Below are 22,708 nucleotides of genomic sequence, written 5' to 3' on the forward strand. Positions count from 1 at the left end.
AAAAAGGTTTGAAAATGTTTGTGTTTGTGGCCTACCGAAGTGCCAAACAGCATGTAAGCACCACAGCTTTGGCCATTTTCAGAAGGCATGAAAAAACTGCATGGTTTTGGGGAAAGTACATAGTACAGCATATAAAGGAGCTTTTTAAAGGCTAAATTATATGTATGAGGTTTCGCCCTGATTTCAGACTGGGAGAGAGATTGCGTGGGCTGGTTGGGACTGGATGTTTAGACTACGTTTTACGACCCACCCTATGGGTTGAAAGGGTGCCTTTATAAACCCCTCCCTGCCTTATCCTGCCCCTGGGTTTTCACCTGAGGTAGAAGTTGGCCTTAGCCACCAATCTAGGACCAGATAAAAAACAACCCTTGACAAGGAAGAAACATATCTGACCCTGTATCAGCCTCATCCCTGTATTTTGAACCAGACTCCAGGCCAGAAGTGGTAGAGTGACTTTGACAATGGCTAACTGACACAACAAATTGGACAACATAAAAGCCGACCAAAACACTAAACCAACCACGATAGGGAAGGCAAAGAACAGACCTGCCCTCGAGGAGCCTTCGGAGCCGGTTCTTCGCTTCGGAACCTCCTGAAACACTCTGTTCAGGTTCTGGCCTGGGTTCTCTGTTGGAAAACAAGCGGCGACAGATAAGATAAGTGTCAGACCACTGGACTGCCACATGGATGAGGGGAGACACTGACCTAGGCACAGGTCTAGGATCAGCTTACACTCCCCAAATTGGAACCTTAAACATTAGGCGGGAAAACTCAAAACGGACACTAGATCAGTGTCTAGGAGCAGTTTTATTCTACACAAATGGATATAGTGGTGGTAGTCAGGGCATTTGCTATATAGAGCTATAGATCTACAGTTACTAGACCACCTCAACATCTGAGCAAAAACCCTATCATTTGGGCAAAATCAATTCAACTTATTTAACATGGACGAAACCCATAAGTGATTTACTAAAGAAGACAGCTCTGCTACCCGACCCGAGCCCGACAGGCCCCGACATTATACATTGGGTTAGAGCCGGCTAGGGCCTGTTTTTTCATCAATAACTAGGGTACGGGCTGGACATCACCAAATTGATTACTAACATTTTGAAGCTAAGCCATTTGCTTGTGCTGCGCAGTACTGTCATATCTTACTAAGATCATGGCGTCAGAAGTGCTTCAACCTCGTCAAATATAAGACCAGAGCATTGTCTGATTCGACAGAAGAGATTATTTCACCGAAAATAATAATGTTCCTTGAGTTGTCGTAGTTTAGAGTGACGAAAAGTAGGTAGCCAACCGCTCTCTCATGCCTCATCATTGAGCAGAGAAGTCCCAAAGAAGCAGTTGCTATGGTTACTCACATGCAGAGTCATGAACAGAGCGCATGCAGCGCTGTGAGGGAGCGGGGAACAGCAAAATGCATCATACCGGCTTTATTTCAAATCAAACCGCATTTGTCACATACGTGTTAAACAGATGTTATTGCGGGTGTCGCAAAATGATTGAGTTTCTAGCTCCAACAGCGCAGTAATATCTAACAATACACACAGTCTAAAGTAAAGGAATGGAATGAAGAATATATAAATATTTGGACGAGCAATGTCAGAGCGGCATAGACTAAGACACAGTAGAATAGGATAGAATACAGTATATACATATGAGATGAGTAAAGCAAAATATGTAAACATTATTAAAGTGACAAGTGTTCCATTGGCCAGTGATTTCAAGTCTATGTATATAGAGCAGAAGCTTCTAATGTGCTAGTGATGGCTATTTAAGATGGTCTTGAGATAGAAGCTGTTTTTCAGTCTCTGGGTCCCAGCTTTGATGCACCTGTATTTCTTTATTTTGAAAGTTATATATCTTAACTTGTTATTCTAACTTCCGTGACGCATATAAAGCCATCCCCCATCCTCCTTTCAGAAAATCGGACCATGGCTCCATTTTGTTGCTCCCAGTCTATAGACAGAAACTAGAACAGGAAACCCTCGTGCTCAGGGCTGTTCAACGCTGGTCCGACCAATCGGATTCCACGCTTCAAGAGTGCATTGATCACGTGGACTGGGATATATTCTGCATAGCGTCAGACAATAACATTGATGAATACGCTGATTCGGTGAGCGAGTTTATTAGCAAGTGCATCAGTGATGTTGTTCCCACAGCGTCTATTAAAACATTCCCCAACCAGAAACCGTGGATTGATGGCAGCATTCGGGCAAAACTGAAAGCGTGAACCACTGCTTTAAATCAGGGCAAGGCAACCGGAAACATGGCCGAATACAAACAGTGCAGATATTCCCACCGCAAGACAATCAAACAAGCTCAGCGTCAGTATAGAGACAAAGTAGAGTCGCAATTCAACGGCTCAGACACGAGAGGTATGTGGCAGGGTCTACAGTCAATCACGGACTAAAGAAGGAAAACCAGCACCGTCGCAGACCACAATGTTTTGCTCCCTGACAAACTAAACAACTTCTTTGTTCGCTTTGAGGACAATACAATGCCACTGACACGGTCCGCTACCAAAACCTGCGGGCTCTCCTTCACTGCAGCCAACGTGAGTAAAACATTTAAACGTGTTAACCCTCGCAAGGCTGCCGGCTCAGACGGTATCCCCAACCACGTCCTCAGAGCATGCGCACACCAGCTGGCTGGTGTGTTTACGGACATATTCAATCAATCCTTTTCCCAGTCTGCTGTTCCCACATGCTTCAAGAGGGCTACCATTGTTCCTGTTCCCAAGAAAGCTAAGGTAACTGAGCTAAATGACTATCGCCCCGTAGCACTCACTTCCGTCATCATGAAGTGCTTTGAAAGACTAGTCAAGGACCATATCACCACGACCCTACCTGACACCTGACACCCTACCTGATCCTGGATTTCAGGAAACAGCAGAGGGAGCATTTTACAGATGCACAATCGAGAGCATCCTGTCGGGCTGTATCACCGCCTGGTACGGCAACTGCTCCGCCCACAACTGTAAGGATCTCCAGATGGTAGTGTGGTCTGCACAACGCATCACTGGGGGCAAACTACCTGCCCTCCAGGACACCTACACCACCCGATGCCACAGGAAGGCCAAAAAGATCATCAAGGACAACAACCACCTGAGCCACTGCCTGTTCACCCCGCTATCATCCAGAAGGCGAGGTCAGTACAGGTGCATCAAAGTGGGGACCGAGAGACTGAAAAACAGCTTCTATCTCAAGGCCATCAGACTGTTAAACAGCCATCACTAACATTGAGTGGCTGCTGCCAACATACTAACTCATCTCTAGCCACTGTTTCACACTTTAAACAATGCCACTTTATATAACGTTTACATACCCTACATTACTCATCTCATATGTATATACTGTACTCTATACCATCATATATTTTTATTTACATATTCTTATTAATTCCTTTACACTTGCGTGTATAAGGCAGTCGTTGTGAAATTGTTAAGTTAGATTACTTGTTAGATATTACTGCATGGTCGAAACTAGAAGCACAAGCATTTCACTACACTCACATTAACATCCGCTAACCATGTGTATGTGACAAATACATTTGACTTGAAATTATAGTTTTAGGGTGGAGTTTTCCTTTAAATTTGGCAGAAGCAATTGGGCATGGGTAGGGTAGGGCCTGAACATTGCAGGTATGGGTAGGGTAGGGCCTGAACATTGCAGGTATGGGTAGGGTAGGGCCTGAACATTGCAGGTATGGGTAGGGTAGGGCCTGAACATTGCAGGCATGGATAGGGCTTAAAATTAATGTCCGTGCATGGCTCTAGTATGTTACAATGCTTGTAAAAACACATTGGCCATAGTAATACGCACAGTAGAAGGCAACAGTCTATTGTCAAACAACCAGAAACAAAGAAAGTGTATGTAAGACCACTCCACACAGTCTTAAACCACCCTCTGAGAACCCTTGAGTCAATCCAAAAGTTCTACCATTCAAACCACATATCAAACTCTTCACATATACAAGAAGGGACATTGATGGTGATTTAGTTATTGAAAACATAAATGATTGAAACAGAAGAGAACTAGTAGCTACGGCACATAAGAACCACATTACATTTCTCCCCAACATGATTCTATTAAACTTCTGTTAAACTTCTCCCCTGGGCAGACAGGTTTGGGGCTTGCTGCCAGACCAATTCCTTGAAATCTGTCCAAACAAGAACAATAGACAAGAGTGCAGAGCTACAGTGTGCACATTCATCTATACTCACTACTCTGCTTTAACACAGAGGAGAACTAAAGCTCAAACTTTTACATCATCCCTGCCCTGACTGCCAAGTGTGCCCTTGCTGTGAAATGCGGAGAAACCAGACTGCGGACGCATTTCCTAAACTGCATGTCTCGCCTCGCTCTCGTCCCGGGCTTCTTGCCCACCGCAGCTCTTGTCTTACCGTGTGACGCTACTGACTGAGCACCAAGCTCCAAACTTATCAGTTCCTCACTCAGAGACAGAAAGAGAGACAGACACAGCGAAAGAGTGGGATGGATATGAAGAGGGGGATAGAGATATTTAGAGAGGGAGAGAGATCGTGGGGGAGGGGGGGAAGAAAGAGAAAGAGAGAGCAGAAATAGGAAGTAATTTAATAGGAACACAATGTATGCGTTTTGTAATCCGTCTCAAATTCGACATAATTGCTTGTAAAAGTGTCTGCATTAGTTATCAGCAGTTTGGGGTGAAGAATGAGGACTTTGCAGCAGGGGGGGTGCAGCTTCAGTCTTTAATTGACCTCAACATACACACCTGTCCAGACTTGCATGTTATTGACTGTCGTTTGAGCACTGATGTGCCCATTCAGACAGATCAGGAAAATGTCCCCCTGTAATCTGATGGGATCAGCTTGCCTCCCACTCACTGACTCAACAGTACAGGCTGCGTTCCCCAGCAGCACACAGCAATGTGCCATTTAAGACGGTTACAAAATCAATAGGAAAAGGCAGTGGGCCGACAGCGATAAGTGCTGGAAACCTGAGTGGCGCATGCGAAGATGACATTTTGATAGACCCACTTCTAAATGCTCCATCCCTCTACCGGGTTTGATTCGTGGGACGGTTGCTACAATGACAGGCGACAGGCGATAACGAGGGAACATGTCTGCAAGGTTAATCTGGACGTCTTAGCGGGCGACATGACTGGTGACGATGATAAGGATCGCTGTCCATTCATCAGGGCGCGGGCTATGGCTACACTGCTGAAGGGTGGGGTTGGACATCTGTTGTTAAAGGGACAGTGCTATCACCAGTTACCAAAATGCAAGGGTTTGTCAAGTCAAGTTAAAGGTTAGGGCCATGCTCTGACTGAGGGTCAAATATTGATCATAGACTGCTGAAGTTTGTCTTTTGCTAATCTGAATCGTGTGTCTGACAAAATTCAATGTACCATTCAGCACCCCTTTTCCTGTTGAGTTGAGTACAGAGTTTTGTGGGAGAGCATAGCAGGACCCCACTGAAGCTACTGTAACACAGAAACAGAACACCAGCCTGAACCTGAGGCCTTTCTACTATATGCTTCAGAAATACAGCTGTCAAATTTTTCACCTGGAACTTTGTGTGATGCAAAGCATCTGGAGGCAGAGACATCAATAAAATATGTATGTATATGTGACATGCTCAGCTAAGTGTGCATGTGAGAAAACAGTGATTCAAGCTCAGATATGTCTATGTACTGTACGTTTGTGTATGTCTGGGTGAGAGCAGTTAATGTGTCCTGTGTGAAGTGTGTGTGTGAATACATTTCTGTCAGTCTCACCTCTCTGCCTCCCCTGGATGCTGCGCAGTGCCAATATGTTCTGCTCGTCAGATAGGAACTGCCTCATCTTGTGGAAGGGCTCCTTGCCCCTGATGGTCAGCTTGCTCCAGGGCTTGGGCCTAGCCAGTATCTCACTGACCGAGCCCTGGGACAACCCCAGCACGTAGTGGCCGAAGATCCTCTGCCCAATGTTGTGCTTGATCAGCTGCTCCTTGACCTGACGCGCTATCTCAGACGTGTCCATGTCTTCACCTTCCGAGACACTCCCTGCACCCTCTGACTGGCTGGGCGAGGGGGCTAAGCCATTAACGTCTGGGCTGCCCGCCGACGGGTGCTGGGATTGCGACTGCAAAGACTGATGGGGTGGCAGAGGGCTGGCTGAGAGGGAGTTAGGGGTTGGGTAGTGGGCGGGGGAGAAGAGCAGGGCCTGGCCAGACACTGAGTCCTGCAGGGCTTTGGAGTAGAAGGTCTGCATGAGCTGGCGCTGCAACAGGGAATTGAGCGACACTTTGCCCACCAGGGGGAAAGCGGTGCCTGCCGACACCAGCGAGGAGGGGCTGAAGAAGTCCTGCCCACCCAGCCCACCGCCCGTGGGCGAGAAGTGGTGCGTGCCATTGGCGGTGGTGACAGGGGTGGTGTCGGAGAAACCACCTGAGCCAGTGCGCAAGAGGAGTTGAGAGGAGGGAGGGGGAGGGGAGCCCTGCAAGTTGGTGCCCATGGGCGTGGCAGGAAGACGCTGTTGACCCTCTGATGAGTCTTTGACCTTTCGCTCCCTCACACCTGTGAGACCAGACAAAACATGACACAGATCAATACATCAAGTGACATCAACAAAATGAGTCCAAAATAAACAAAATATCTAGACAAAACACCATCTAACTACACAAGTTTCATCACACCCATTAAGTGAGAGATGTTGGGGGTACAGTGAACTCCAGTTGAGTAGCATAACCTTAGAGTGGAGATGCACTGATGCATTGTACGAATTTGCCAGTAGGACTTCTGGCTGTGGAGAGGGACACTGAACAGTAGTGAAGGGAAGCGTCTGGCAGGCATGTCACAGGATATGGACACAGGCAGAGAGCTGCCTAGGTTACCTGCTGTGCGGTGTATGCCCTGCCTAACCTTCTTGCCCCTGCCCCTGCATATCACCATCTCCAGGTCACCACTCACTCAAGGTAGCTTAGGGATGCCCTTATTTCAGGGTGGATTAACATCAGTGGTGTGTGTGTGACTGTGGTATATGCATCAGAGTGCGGGAACAGTAGCAAAACTTACACATGTACTATACAGCAATGATAAACAAGGGCAGCAATATTTGCTCTTTATACATACTTTTCCTTGTGAGATTTGATTAATGTTAGGTATAGCCATACGCTCAACAACATTGCAAAAGAGGCCATGGTATACAGATCATCAGGCATACAAAATTGAGTTATCATAAAACTGATAACACTGTATAAATGTACAATCATGAACATTTATTCATGGAAAATCACATTGGGAAGTAACTAAGTAGAACACCCGTCCAACCTGTAGCCAAACAGCGCCTTTGGTTTCACATCAACATGATCCGGTTGGACAGCGAGGGGTCCCATTAGGAATACAAATGAAAAGCTTAATTTTCGAGGACAGGGGAGGGAGGGGGGAGACCCGAAGCCAAATGGGATGACATTTCCGGAGCGTCCAAGTGCACTGAGTGATAAAGGGCATACTGGGAGGAGAGACTAACGGGGCTTCATTAGCATACTGGATCACTCCATGTCCTCCAGCCTCTGACCTCCCTTGGCCCCCCTCTCCTCCTCGCCTAGGGTGGGCTGCACTGTGCCCCTCCACTACCCCCACCCTTCCGACACACAACTGCAAACTGTGTGGGCGCAGATGCGCTACCAAAAAAGCCATGGAAAGTTTGTTTTTTTAAACGGACCTTAACCCGTAAAGATGAGATGTAGCCTCCAAACACTAGCCGTGGTCAGTACCTGTTTGTGTAGTTATAGTCCCCTAGCCTGTGGTGTGGTTAGGTTCTTTTTTGGAGAGGTCATATTGTTGAGTTTAGGGTAGAATCTACTTTAAGGAGGCATTTTTAAACTTAGAACAGAAAGCTAAAGCTCTCTGAAGTAGAAGACACGTATTGTTCTTCAACTGGAAAAAAAGCAGACTGAACACTAGTAGGTGTTAGACCAGGACCAAAAGGTCTCCAATCTTTTCATCCTCAGAGTGAGTAGATCTTCAGGTAGCAGATGTAAAGTCTAGGACTTTATATAAATGGAGATATAACAAGAAACCTCAAGCAGTGATCCTTTGAAATGTAGCACAGAGAATGTTACACTACCTCTCAAATCGCCGTGCTTAAAGGGCTGATTCTCTGAATGAGATAAATCGAGGATCCAGACAAGACGAGTGCCGCTCTGAGAAAGCAGCAGCACTTCAGTCTTAATGGTGTGAGCCGACTGTCAGCTTCGAACCCTTCAATTCAACTCCATTATACATTTACAGAGCCAGAATGTTTTTTATTTGTATCAAACGCAGTAGCATGCCAATGGAAACAGTTGACACATTGTTTAGGAGTGTGTCTATATTTGTAGAAAAGAAAAAGCTCCTTGAGATATAACATTATTTCCTTTGAGTCAAACAGTCTCTTCTTCTGCTGGCAGAGATAGCTGGAGCTGCATCCTGTTTGACTACTTTACTTCCTGTCTATAACCCCTCTAGGCGACTGACAGAGTAAAGAAACAAAAGGACTGTGTGTCCTTTTAAGTTGGAAGCACCCTGGCACACACACAGAGGCACAGGCCCATGCACTGATGAAGGCTAATGGTGAGGGACTTATACTCCATATTACATTCTGGTCTGGGGTAACTTCCACTCAGACAATGTCCACATTTTCAAAAAGCTCTTCATGACAGATATCCTTGAGTCTCAGGATTTTAGATATGGAGACAGACGGAAAGCCATTAATGGGTCTGTGTAAGGCAGCTGAATGTGGGGTATGCAATTGAAAGAGCTGGCATGTTGTGACAAGAGAAGGCGATAAGGCCTCAGAGATCAATGGTGGAATGCTAGGGCTCTGTGCATCACTGAATTAGGCTCAATGAGTCCAACCAAACATCAGCCCCCTCTTTGGAAACAACCCTATCAGTGCTTCCGAAGCCTGTTCAGTTCCAGCCCATGAATAAGACCTTGACGGGGGCAGTTCACACCAGGAGTTGACCTTGTGGTCGTGTCTACATGCATATCACAAAAAAACTCTGCCGATAACAGATTGGCTGCTTTGATACTGGTTAAAGTTGAAATCAAACAGTTTTTCCCCCTGGTATTATGACTGCTTTTTACCACAACGCTGGTGCTCCTCTTCTCCGTTTAATAAACAAAACAAAAACGCCTGTGGGCAGCCATCTATTTCCCCTAATGCGGAGCTCAGCTTTAAGGAAATTTAAACAAATAAAAATGGTGAAAACTAATGTTCAACTTGGTCAGTTGGCAAGTTCAAGATGGCAAACAAACACTACATAGTCCACAGCAGACGCCTGATTGATAAGTCACCTTAATAAATGTGTACGTGTGTCTAGTTATGTGTGAGTGAGAGCGCTTGAAGGACTCACCACTCAGTTCACTGCTGTTTAGGCGCAGGGAGGAGCTCTCAGACTGCAGGCCTCGACTCTTCAACAACAACTCCAGAGGCTTCTTAGAGTCCTGACACAGAGATAGGAAATTGTTAAACCTTGTTTGATAAGATACATTGTCTAAATATTGTTCCAATAAAACTCAAATGCAATATTCAGCCTCCTTACCTGTGCTGAGGAGAAGTTTGAAGAGCCAAACTCCATTGACTTTAGGATACTGTGAAGTAAACAAGGAGAAATGGACCACTTTATTACTGCACCCACTGCAAAAAGGAGATCACAAATACACACAGCACTGACATTTATCTGCTATCAGCCCCACAGAACATCTACATCAGCGACAGGCAGTCCTTCACTCTGCTCCGACCATCAAAATCTGATAATGCAATGAAATCCTTAGAGCCAATCACAGTAATTAAAATGGATTATTCAATCATGTGCTGGGTGCCAATTGGATTTCAGGCGATATTATCTATAAAGGAAAAAGCGTCTATGAAAAGGTTGGGAGGCAAATAAAGACACTTTAGTCTATTAGGAGAGGAATGCTTCCCTTTGGGACCACAGACGGGCTATCAATACAAATTCCCACAAATAGCTCTTTGGCTGACCATCATAGTGGTGCTGAAAACTCTCACAAACAGAGCCATTCACTGATACTACCTTTAGGACTTCTTCCAATTGGGAATATTATGCCTGAAAATCCAGTTACCAAATTAATGTTCAGACGGCCCTGCCGTCCAGACGAGTGAAGATGGTTAAATCCTGGTAAGAAACCACCCGAATACCCTAAACATGGGCAGTGCCGTCCAATTATCTTATCTGCAAATCTTAACTTAGTTAGCCTTCTTGTTACTGACTTGGACTGAGATAACATGCAGCACAACACCAAAAAAACTGAAGCCACTGTTCACCGTCATCTTGGGATACCAGAAATGCTAGAGCTTATACAAGCCAATGTCATAGAAAACTGAATATGGCGCAATAAAGCTCATGACGTGTGTGTTGAGTAAAGATTAAAAATGTCATTTATCATAACAGATTTCCTTGGTTGAATGACAGATCTACAGCGCACATTTATATGTGAATTTGGTCAGGTCGCCCAAAAAGTTATATATTGCAGCTTTAAAAGAAGCGAAAAGATTAGAAGAGCATGACACTAAACCCACATTTGGGGAGAAAGCATCCAAGTACATACCCCTTTAATGAGTGTACAGCACAGCCATTTTAGCTTCCCATCTCCAGACCCCAAACATTCTGATCAGATAAGAAAGCAGTGGCAAACAGAGGTTGAACGCAAAGTCCTACTGTCCAATCAAACTAACATTTCTGATAGGCACTACCAGTGCCAATAATAGACTCAGCGAGTCCACATTCCAGGGCTAAATCTAAAGGTTAATGATAGTCTTCAGGGTGGTTTGGCAGGGTGTCCGAATCGCACATACTTGCACTCGGTGGCATCACAAGTATAGGCTTGGAGGCAGGAATTAATTTGACCTGGTTAATGTGTATGGTTTTTTGAACTGATGCCTGTGGCTGAGGGGAGGGAAGGCAGACTGAGGGGGAAAGTGAATTACCTGAGCTCTTTCTTGATTGCTTCGTAGTCTGCCTGCTCTCGCAGTTTCTCCTCCAGTTGCTGTGTGGAAAGAGAGACACTTAGTTACTCTCTTAAGATGGGGCACTAAGGAGTGCTTAAGCAAGTGTACACTTGGGGAGTGTACTCTTGGGAGGACAGAGCGTAAAAGTAAGTGTATAATCAAGTGGGCTCAGTGCGTGGGGAAAGAGCACACTTTAGCTATTTCAAGGCATGGGAAAATTAAGGAAAGTATACACTTTAGGGACAACTCTGTATAAATAGGGGTGGTTTTACAGTGATCGCAATGAGGACCAATGAATTGGGAAGGAAATATTTGGAGAGTCACAGTATAGAATATGTTTTCTTACGGAGTCCCAGTGCATTAGCATGTGTACATTTGAGATGGCTCAGTGCATTGAGAAGAGTTCATAATAATTCTGTTCCTTTCTCTTTTGTGCAATCTTCACACATTACCATGTAGCTACACCATACCACGACAACTTCCGATAGACAAGCACTTCAGTCTCTGTGCATAAAGCTCACTGGATATGACATGTCTGTTCAGTCGTCACAGATACAAAGACTTGTCAGTCAAGTCCTAAATGCAGAGCCGTATGAGAGGTGCCCCGCAGAGTTCAGTAAAACCACTGTAATGTTTATGGATAGAGGGTTTAGGGCAACGCATTAGTCAACTGAAATGTTTGTTGTAAAATACTGTTTTTCTCAGTTAAAGCTGAAAGGTAGTGCTTACAGTAGGAGTCAAGAACTAAAACCACCAATTGTTTGTACAATATATAACTGCATTACCTGGAGGCACACTGATGCACTATAAACTACTATTGACAAATTCCACTTATTGTTTTACATGGCACACAAGTTCAGATGAATACACAGTAGTTAGGCCTACTCTTCCTAACTGACCCCTAAACTCATGTTATGAAATTGACCAGAGGCCTTGCTGATGACCAGACTAGCCTACCTATGGAGGAGAAGCTGTAACTATCGAAGATGATGAGGTGCCCAATAAAGAGCTCCGTGGCCTGTCTGTCTATACCCCGCTGCCTGGCTGTACCATCTATGCTCCCTCCTCTCAAGATACATTTCTGAACTGCCTATCATCTAAAGCTGTGGGAGACCATCGCCAAAGAACTGCCACATCCTTAATTTTATTTTGTTGAAATGTTTTACGAGACTGAGTTTTTACTTGTAATGAAAAGTACTATATGAAATCAATGTATTATTAGCGTTACGGCACTGACCAGGGCCCTCATAGCGTTACGGCACTGACCAGGGCCCTCATAGCGTTACGGCACTGACCAGGGCCCTCATAGCGTTACGGCACTGACCAGGGCCCTCAGTGTTACTGTGGTGGTGTGATGGGGCTAACCTTGAGTAAGCTCTCCTTGGTGCTGAGCTGCTGCTCCAGCTGGCTTATCTGCGAGGCAGAATTCTCCCGGATGTTGGCCAAGCTAGCCTGCAGTCTCTGCACGTCCTCGGCCAGCTGCAGCACCTCCCGCTCCTTGGTGCTCAGCTCCACCTCCAGACTGGAGCGCGACAGAACCTCCAGGGCCTGCTCCATGTCAGGGGCCTTTTGGATCTGTGTGGCAAGCTGGAGGGACTTGTTGGAGGACGACAGCTGTTCCCGAAGAGCCTCTGCTTCTCTCTCCGCTACCTCAGCTCTCTGTGAAGGAGAGAGAGACAAGTTTCCCCACTATCCCACCCTTTGCTGTCATGTTGTCTACAGATAACTAGAAGATAGATCACTGTAGGTCTCAAGTCTATACACAGCCATTTTTCAAGGCCCAAATCTAAACTTGAGATTTGCTAATATAACCTAAATGTTTGTCTAATAGACATTTATTTTACGTTGAAGTTTGAATTGCACACATGCATCTTTAGTTCCAAAATAGAACAGTGACTACAGAATTTAGACCCACAGCGATTTCACTCTTATGGATTTGTATATTCATGCATATCCTCCTGCATCAGATCATAACTGAACCACATCAGAAAACAAGTGGGGGAAGAACACAAGGCATCCTAATGACTCATCATTACATGTTGAAGGTGCTTAAACATTCAACCTTTAGATATATTAGGAGCTAAAGCCTTCATCTTTATGGAATTATGGAAATGCTACATTTTTCAGGCGGTTAAGTTATTCCAAAAGTTTGGGTAATGAGGGCGCTATTTTATATAATGCCAAATAATTGTTTTGGGTGATTCTATTATAAATTGTAATCAGTGGGCTCCCTTTAATTATGCCTTAGCCAGAGAAAAACAAGGTAAGCAGATGCACAGGAAAACCTTTAGTGAGATATTACTCCCAAGGGCTAACGTATATTGAAGTGTGATGAAAACAGATACCCACACATTATAAATATTCTTCTAAAGAGTACCATTAACAATGGGCACTACAGAAGAAAAGAAAATCCTCCTCCATTGTCTCTCACATTATTATTACACAGCTAAATGTGACCATGATTGGAAGTGAATGTACCATCATTTATAACGTGATGGAATGACACTGCAACTTGCCCAGTCATTGGGAGTGGAGAAAATTAAGTGTCGTCTGGAGAAGGCTGACACCAATGATTCTCACTCAACTCCCCTATCTAAACCCTCTTTGTCGCTTTGCTAGCAGATCTGAGGAGTGTGTGTGTAGTGAGGAGTGTGTGTGTAGATTACAGGAACTAAGTGACAGCGAGGCGCACACAACACACACACACACACTTCACCTGACAACTAATCACCTCACCAACTGTGCTTATTGATCAACTTCAGTGATTGTTTAATTTCAACTACCTGGTCTCTAGGCTTGGGAGGTATACCCTGGTATGGATGGTTTTTCAATACCGTCGAATATATATATTTTAATATTTTAGATACTTTTTAAGTACTTACCTGCAATCAACTTGTGCAATACGTTAGGACAGGGGTACCTAACTCTTACACTAGGAGGTCAGCATGCTGGTTTTCTGTCCTACCTGATAATTCATTGCACACACACCTGGTGTCCCAGGTCTAAATCAGTCCCTAATTAGAGGGGAACAATAACAAAAATTCAGTGGAACTGGCTTCGAGGTCCAGAGTTGAGTTTGAAGGCGTTAGGAGATAAAGCAGATTGCGTTCTTCATTTCACTTGTCACACTATTTTACATTGTGAAGTTTACCGTAGTTCCCCAGAACAGTTTAGCCAGTTAATTGTTTGTTTGTAAAAGAGAGAGGAAGTCCAGCCCTGTATTGACAGGGGTCGCATTTTATATGCAAATGTCATGTTTTTTTTGCTTCAATAGAATGATCAAGGACGTGCAACTGTAGTTTTACTTAACAGAAAATACATAAGTGCAACACATTCTGCAAAACAATGGCTTAATTTTCCATCAGAAGTGCAACGCTATTTGGCTGGCAGCCACATCACTAAATGAGCTTACAATGAAACATTTTTTTTTTTAAACGATGCATGTTTCAAACTTCTATCATAGAAAGAATACAGCTAACTACATTTCCGAATGTTTTGCTTAAAGTTAATCTCAGTAGCTACACATCAGTAAGAGCGCTGTCTGCTGAAAGATGAAAATTCACAAAATGGGCATTCTAAGTGGAGAAGTAAAACTGAAGCACAAAATTTGTCTGATACAGAGTAGAAATTCCAAGAAGCATTTTAGATCAGTGTATAATGTATAATTTTTTCCTGCGTGAAAAACACAGAATTCTGCGTTAACACGACCCCTAAGTTTAACTTGCAAGTTATCTAATAAGCATAGCAACCCCCACCCGTTGCACATGCTCCAGCAGGTATATTGCACTGGTCATCCCCAAAGTCAACACTTCCTTTGGCCGCCTTTCCTTCCAGTTCTCTGCTGCGAATTGCAAAAATCTCTGAAGCTGGAGTCTTATATCTCCCTCCCTAACTTTAAGCATTAGCTGTCAGAGCAGCTTAACAATTACTGTACCACTACACAGCCAATCTGAAAATAGCACACCCAACTACCTCATCACCATATTATTACTTACCCTCTTGCTCTTTTGCACCCCAGTATCTCTACTTGCACATCTATCCCTTCAGTATTAATGCTAAATTGTAATTATTTTCCCCTCTTGGGCCTATTTATTGCCTACCTCCCTACTCTTCTACATTTGCACACACTGTAGATAGATTTTTCTATTTTTCTTTTCTTTTGTGCTATTGACTGTACATTTGTTTATGTGTAACTCTGTTGTTGATTTTGTCGCACTGCTTTGCTTCATCTTGGCCAGGTCGCAGTTGTAAATGAGAACTTGTTCTCAATTGGCCTACCTGGTTAAATAAAGGTGAAATAAATAAAAATAAATAAAAAAGTGTCTGAAAAAAAATAAGGTCACGGGGCATCATATAGTGTTCGCTTTCTGCCGTGTTTGAGAAGTCAAAGCCCTTTGGATGAGTTATCTGTACAGTTGCCACGGCTTGATTTCCTGCTCCTTCCCACTCTTCTCCAAACAGTGCAGGCAGGCCTGTTGTGCCCATGACTCCAGACTCCATACTGACACAGCGTGTACATATGTTGCTTCAGAGCCAGTACTGTTCTTCCTTCAGAAAAGCATGTGCCAAAACTTTGTTCATTTACACAATGTCTCTCATTCACATTTGATTGGAAATGTCCAAACTCACCAAAAATTACATTCAGTAGCTCCTACCTATATATGTATAACTTAATGAGCTGGATTACCTGTCTTTGCAATTTGCTTATTTCCGTTAACTAGCAGCCTCCATGGAAATTCGCTATTACTTGTGCTCATTTTATTAGCATTCTGGTAATAGACGCACGGCCAAAGGGCTTTTTTTTTGGGGGGGGGGTTCTCGATGTCCGTAATAGGCTGAAAGAGGCTGGACTGAGGGCTTGTAGGCCTGTTGTAAGGCTGGTCCTCACCAGACATCATCGGCAACAACGTCGTCTATGGGCACAAACCCACCGTCGCTGGACTAGACAGGACTGGCAAAAAGTGCTCTTCACTGATGAGTCGCGGTCTTGTCTCACCAGGGGTGATGGTCGGATTCGCGTTTATCGTCGAAGGAATGAGAGTTACACCGAGGCCTGTACTCTGGAGCGGGATCGATTTGGAGGTGGAGGGTCCGTCATGGTCTGGGGCGTTGTGTCACAGGATCATCGGACTGAGCTTGTTGTCATTGCAGGCAATCTCAACACTGTGCTCTGCAAGACAGGAATGTCAGTGTTCTGCCATGGCCAGCGAAGAGCCCAGATCTCAATCCTATTGAGCACCTCTGGGACCTGTTGGATCAGAGGGTGAAGGCTAGGGCCATTCCCCCCCAGAAATGTCCGGGAACTTGCAGGTGCCCTGGTGGAAGAGTGGGGTAAGAACTGGCAAATCTGGTGCAGTCCATGAGGAGGAGATGCACTGCAGTACTTAATGCAGCTGGTGGCCACACCAGATACTGACTGTTACTTTTGACCCCCCTTTGTTTAGGGACACATTATTCCATTTCTGTTAGTCACATGTCTATGGAACATGTTCAGTTTATGTCTCAGTTGTTGAATCTTGTTATGTTCATACAAATATTTACACGTTATGTTTGCTGAAAATAAACACAGTTGACAGTGAGAGGACGTTTCTTTTTTTGCTGAGTTTACATGCGACTCTGGATGACACCATAATGATGTTTTTTCAAAATTAGGGCTGTTTTTCGAAATAAGTTAAATCTGCTTCGTGTTTTGTTTCCTTGCCACAATACTGACATGTATTGCGATACTGGTATCCCGGCCCTAATTCACTGTCTAACAAACTAGATATAAACAAGATCCCATGGTAAAGACGGCGTTGATGAACCTCACAAAAAATATTTTTCAACTCCAGACCCAAAGCCCATAGAGAGTAATTACACTGCTGCTCATTATCTTGGCTTATATTCTCGGCAGATATCAAAGGGTTGTCTCAGTGTAAATAATGCCTAATCACCACTATGATGTTTCTGGGCAGAAAACATGGAGAAATACATTAAAGGGGGCCAAAGATGGAGAGGTAACGCCAGATTAGTCACACTCTAATAGGATAGCCTATGTGTCTGTATTGTTCTTCAAGAGGCTAGTTTCACTTTTTCTTTTTGGAATTTTCCATGTTTCATATGTTCTGGAACACAATTTTGAACATATTTGAAACAGAGCAACTCCTGTATCAAGCTGCTTAAAAATACACACTGACACTAAGGCCAAAGGGTGTATATGAGTAGTATGTATCTTTGCATATTCATCACACACTTTGATAGGATGGTTGTGATGAGGGGTTAAAAACAGCCAGGGACTGACCTGATTGGCTCTCTTCAGGTCTGACATCACCACTTCAATCTCATCGCCCCTGTAGAAAGAACAGGGCATGTAATCAACAAGGAGGCAAACAAAAGGCTTGGCACACAAGCAACAGGATGGAACACAGTATAAAATAGCGTACATTTGTAGAGTGATAGATAACTGTGTGTTCACATGAGTGGGACTGAGTGTTAACATGCACTGTAATGTATACAATATATATTTACAACCATAACTGTATATACAGACTGGATTCCTACTGTATACAGAAACCTGACAATACGTCCCTACTGTATGTGTTTGTGTGTTTGATAGTGAGAGCTTCGTCCTCTAGAGTTGGCTTGCTGCATGTCTCGTCCCTGCCCATGCCCATTAAGACCCTCTCAGTTACACCCTAATCCTTCCGTCTCCCTGCCACTCTGTCCCTTCCTGAGCCATGAGGACAAGCCCTGCCGTAAAACAGAAGGATTACACTAATGTCGTTTTTAGGCCTCCCCCTTAATACACACTAATCTCATATCATATTTTTCCATTCTGTTTAGTGGCTGGGCTCAAGCCCACAAATGGCATTCGACTTAGGAGTTTATTCACATCTCTCCATGCTTAACCCCAGGGTTAAAAGGTATGCTTCACTGGTTAGTATTATCCCACACTTTGTGCTCCTCCGTCAGCTACTGGACAATTGTTCAGTGACTCAATAGGATTTACTACACTGGAGTTGGAACTGAACGTGCGTTTGAAAATGTGATATTTGACATTTAATTTGATATTCACTTATCGTGGTAGAGGAAAAGGTGTTAAATCCATTCCAGCAAATAGAAACACTATCGGGTTTTGTGTCATGCAACCAATTGCGAGTGTGTGTGTGTATTTTGACGTGGTACTTCTACCCTTGGTTTTTTAATTACCCCAGCCAGTCAGAATTGCAGGGCTCAGATAACGGTTTCTTCTCAGTGGGCCCCTTCCATTTATGCAGGCTCAGGCTGTGGCAACGCTCACACACTGAGTGGAGCCAAATGTTGCCATGCTTAATTTAATGGCAACATCTAATTATAGATAATAACTTTGAATGCTTTAAATTATGTTAATTGGGTTTCGTGTCACATTTTAAGTGCACGGCATATTTGTAATGAGTAGGGATTATCATTGAGATGCATATAAACTGTAGATCAACTGCTTCTATTAAAGATTGCAATGTGATACCGGTACTGCTGATTGAGACACGGCCACAAACAACTAGTGTTGTGGATGGAAACAACACACATGGGGCCAATACAACCCTGTGGCTGCTGTCTGAATCATATGACATTAAATATCCTCTACTGTTAAAAGCATTCTGTGTTTGGACAACACAATCCAATTGTAAAAGCTTCTGGAGAGAGAGACGAGGAAAAGCTTTCCCAACCAGTTAGTGTTGTGATTTTAACAAGATACCCAGGCATTAACAATGTGTGCTGCTCTTGATACTAATGCAACCCAAATAGCATTGGAATTTGATAGTTCAATCAAGGTACAGATGCAAAGTATTATTAAATACCTTTGGATTTGCCTGGATTTGGGAATTAGGGAAAGGAAATACTGCTGTAATTCTGAGAGGAGGATCAGCGATTAGGTTTGGGAATAAAATGTATTAACAGTGTGCGATCTGTGGTCATGGCACCGATGCACAATCCCCCACTCACCCCCATCCCCTCACCCAGCCGGGCTACAACACAACCCATTTACACTGGGACAAGGACAATACACTGTCACATTACAACAATACTGTTATATTGGAGGGATACAAGGCAAGCTAAGGGAAATCATTTGTTGTGATTCTCCAGACATCTGTAATGAAGCATACATATAGAAATAGTCAATGCATGGAAATCACTTCCCCAAAAATGCAATTGAATTCATGCAGAATGTTAGTAAATGTGGAATCTAAGCCAGAGACTCGGATTAAGACCAGAGCAGGCAGCACCTTCTGCGGAACATGTCTTGGTTGTCTAGGTCTGGGCACCCACAACACCACCACACAGTCAGTCACAGTAGTCGCTACCTGACTGCGTAAAACCAAATCCAGACCAGTGAGAGTGAACAAACATCTCCCTCCGGGTGTACAGTGAACCATATTCACACAGTACAGACCCTGACTCCAGAGGACCGGAGGCGTTTGCCCTGCGCCTCTTCGGGATCAGTGTCCCTTCCATGGGAGGGTTGAGCTAACGTAGGCTAATGTGATTAGCATGAGGTTGGAAGTAACAAGAACATTTCCCAGAGACTTGGGGAGCAGTGCAGTTATAAACAAGACTCCCAGAGACTTGGGGAACAGTGCAGTTATAAACAAGACTCCCAGAGACTTGGGGAACAGTGCAGTTATAAACAAGACTCCCAGAGACTTGGGGAGCAGTGCAGTTATAAACAAGACTCCCAGAGACTTTGGGAACAGTGCAGTTATAAACAAGACTCCCAGAGACTTTGGGAACAGTACAGTTATAAACAAGACTCCCAGAGACTTGGGGAACAGTGCAGTTATAAACAAGACTCCCAGAGACTTGGGGAACAGTGCAGTTATAAACAAGACTCCCAGAGACTTGGGGAACAGTGCAGTTATAAACAAGACTCCCAGAGACTTTGGGAACAGTGCAGTTATAAACAAGACTCCCAGAGACTTTGGGAACAGTGCAGTTATAAACAAGACTCCCAGAGACTTGGGAACAGTGCAGTTATAAACAAGACTCCCAGAGACTTGGGGAACAGTGCAGTTATAAACAAGACTCCCAGAGACTTGGGGAACAGTGCAGTTATAAACAAGACTCCCAGAGACTTGGGGAACAGTGCAGTTATAAACAAGACTCCCAGAGACTTGGGGAGCAGTGCAGTTATAAACAAGACTCCCAGAGACTTGGGGAACAGTGCAGTTATAAACAAGACTCCCAGAGACTTGGGGAACAGTGCAGTTATAAACAAGACTCCCAGAGACTTGGGGAACAGTGCAGTTATAAACAAGACTCCCAGAGACTTTGGGAACAGTGCAGTTATAAACAAGACTCCCAGAGACTTTGGGAACAGTGCAGTTATAAACAAGACTCCCAGAGACTTTGGGAACAGTGCAGTTATAAACAAGACTCCCAGAGACTTGGGGAACAGTGCAGTTATAAACAAGACTCACAGAGACTTTGGGAACAGTGCAGTTATAAACAAGACTCCCAGAGACTTGGGGAACAGTGCAGTTATAAACAAGACTCCCAGAGACTTTGGGAACAGTGCAGTAGGTTAAGTTGTTGGGGCTCCACAATTATTCTACCACTCATCCAGAATGCTTAATCATAAATACTGAAAATGTGCCGAATATGATGTAGTCTGTTGAGCTCACCCTGGATGCATTTTGAACCCGATACCTGACATTAAAACGTCACCACCTCAGATGACTTGAGCTAGAGTGAACCGAAGGTGTGCAAATGGCCCCTGTAGTGGTGCTGAAGGTGTGTGTTGGGGTTTTCTGGTCAAAACCAGGGGCCGGGGCCCTCTTCTCTCGGCCGCCCTGACCTTTCCATTGCCGCCTGTTGGAAATGAGCCCTTAACTCCTCTGGTCGGGCTCTGTGGCCGGGACGAGTCCGGAACGCTACGATACGCCTCTGGTAATCCATTGCTCTTCACCACTCTATCCCTCTCTCTCTTTTCCCTTCATATCCTGTGCCCCCTTACTCCCAGCCCAATCCCCCTGGGCCAGCACGACATTTCACAGATTTAGACCATTAGATTTTCATTTTCCTCCCGTTCTCTTTCAGCACAGCCAATGTCGCCTTGGAGATTGTTCGCTTTCCTCCTTTGTCTTTTTTTCTCCTCACTTACTCGCTCCCTCTTTCTCTCTTCTGGTGTAGTTGCTTAACCTTTCTGCGGCTGGAGAGGCAAAATGGCCCCCGGGGTTTGGCTCTTCTCGCTGTGTGTGTGTGTGTGTGTGTGTGTGTGTGTGTGTGTGTGTGTGTGTGTGTGTGTGTGTGTGTGTGTGTGTGTGTGTGTGTGTGTGTGTGTGTGTGTGTCGGAGGAGGAGGAGAATAGAAGGCCATGTTAACATGGCCATTCTTCACACTGATGTGGCCGGGCTGCTCGTCACAATATTGTTATCCACTTTTATTAAAGTTTCCACCCACAACAACCACACAGACCCAAGAGACAATGATACTGCTGGACCCATAACACTCATCCACCTAGCTAGCACAGCCTATTCAGGAAATACACATCATTTAGTAGAGCACCATGAACCAGTATTTTATGTGCCTGGTTACAAAGTCCAGGGAAAATGAAAAGGATGGGGATATCATTCATACAACACTCCACATATGATACCATTCTTCCCAACATATAAAAGATGTCCTCAGAGGGAAGAAATAGCATTGTGCTGATAGTGTTGTTGCCCCGTTGCTGTGCTCGCCCAAAATAGCGCTAACGCTAACATCTGGAGTGAAATGTTCCACTTCTGTCCTACAACACACACGGTCACACACATATTGTATTATGCTACCAGGCCTGGCATGCCCCGCTGCTGAATCTCTCTATCAATCCAGAGCTGTGTTTATATTGCTCGGGCCATGGAGCTCTGCTTACAGTGTCACTGTGGGGGTTTGCAATAATATTGTGGAGGTCCGCCTGTGATGTCATTTGTAGCACTGGAGAACACTATAAATAGGCTCTTTTGGGATGGCTCGCCAGTCATAATATAATAACTTAGAGGAAGACGCCTCTGTGAAAAAAGAAAGCGGGTTTTAAGGGGTTCTGGTGATGAAAATAGGAGGTGTGTTCGTGTGTGTGGGATGTGCATCAGCCAGTCCCCTATTCTGCAGAAGAATAAATCTCAACTGACAGCAAGGGGTGTGATGGTGATGAGTGAAGGGACATTGGCAGTGGCATATCATAAATAGAGACAGAGAGAGAGAGAGACAGAGACAGAGAGAGAGAGAGACAGAGACAGAGAGAGACAGAGACAGAGAGAGACAGAGAGAGACAGAGAGAGACAGAGAGAGACAGAGAGAGACAGAGAGAGACAGAGAGAGACAGAGAGAGACAGAGAGAGACAGAGACAGACAGAGACAGAGAGAGACAGAGACAGAGAGAGACAGAGACAGAGAGAGACAGAGAGAGACAGAGAGAGACAGAGACAGAGAGAGACAGAGAGAGACAGAGACAGAGAGAGACAGAGACAGAGAGAGACAGAGAGAAAGAGAGAGAGAGCGAGAGAGAGAAAGAAAGAAAAGAGAGAGAGAGAGAAAGAAAGAGAAAGAGAGAGAGAGAAAAGAAAGAGAAAGAGAGAGAGAGAAAGAAAGAGAAAGAGAGAGAGAGAGAAAGAAAGAGAAAGAGAGAGAGAAAGAAAGAGAAAGAGAGAGAGAAAGAGAGAGACAGAGAAAGAAAGAAAGAAAGAAAGAAAGAAAGAAAGAGAGAGAGAGAGAGAGAGAGAGAGAAAGAGA

At 44.5% G+C, this 22,708-nt stretch overlaps 1 protein-coding gene across 5 annotated transcripts in view; it reads right to left on the reverse strand.

Moving 5' to 3' along the window:
• Positions 1 to 22,708, reverse strand: part of LOC118390688 (homeobox protein cut-like 1) — a 215,447-nt gene that overhangs the window by 46,619 nt on the left and 146,120 nt on the right. For 4 of the 5 annotated variants that reach the window (XM_052529852.1, XM_052529850.1, XM_052529849.1 and 1 more), the window contains exons 9-15: positions 17,262 to 17,310; positions 12,347 to 12,640; positions 10,961 to 11,019; positions 9,555 to 9,603; positions 9,366 to 9,456; positions 5,764 to 6,543; positions 547 to 627 (exon numbers count right to left, since the gene is read on the reverse strand). In XM_052529852.1, coding sequence (XP_052385812.1) covers positions 547 to 627; positions 5,764 to 6,543; positions 9,366 to 9,456; positions 9,555 to 9,603; positions 10,961 to 11,019; positions 12,347 to 12,640; positions 17,262 to 17,310 — 1,403 coding nt within the window. The remainder of the gene's footprint in view (positions 1 to 546; positions 628 to 5,763; positions 6,544 to 9,365; positions 9,457 to 9,554; positions 9,604 to 10,960; positions 11,020 to 12,346; positions 12,641 to 17,261; positions 17,311 to 22,708) is intronic. The other variant, XM_052529851.1, reaches the window with a different exon arrangement.

This window comes from Oncorhynchus keta, chromosome 11 (assembly GCF_023373465.1).
Source record: "Oncorhynchus keta strain PuntledgeMale-10-30-2019 chromosome 11, Oket_V2, whole genome shotgun sequence".
Classification (NCBI taxonomy): Eukaryota; Metazoa; Chordata; class Actinopteri; order Salmoniformes; family Salmonidae; genus Oncorhynchus; species Oncorhynchus keta.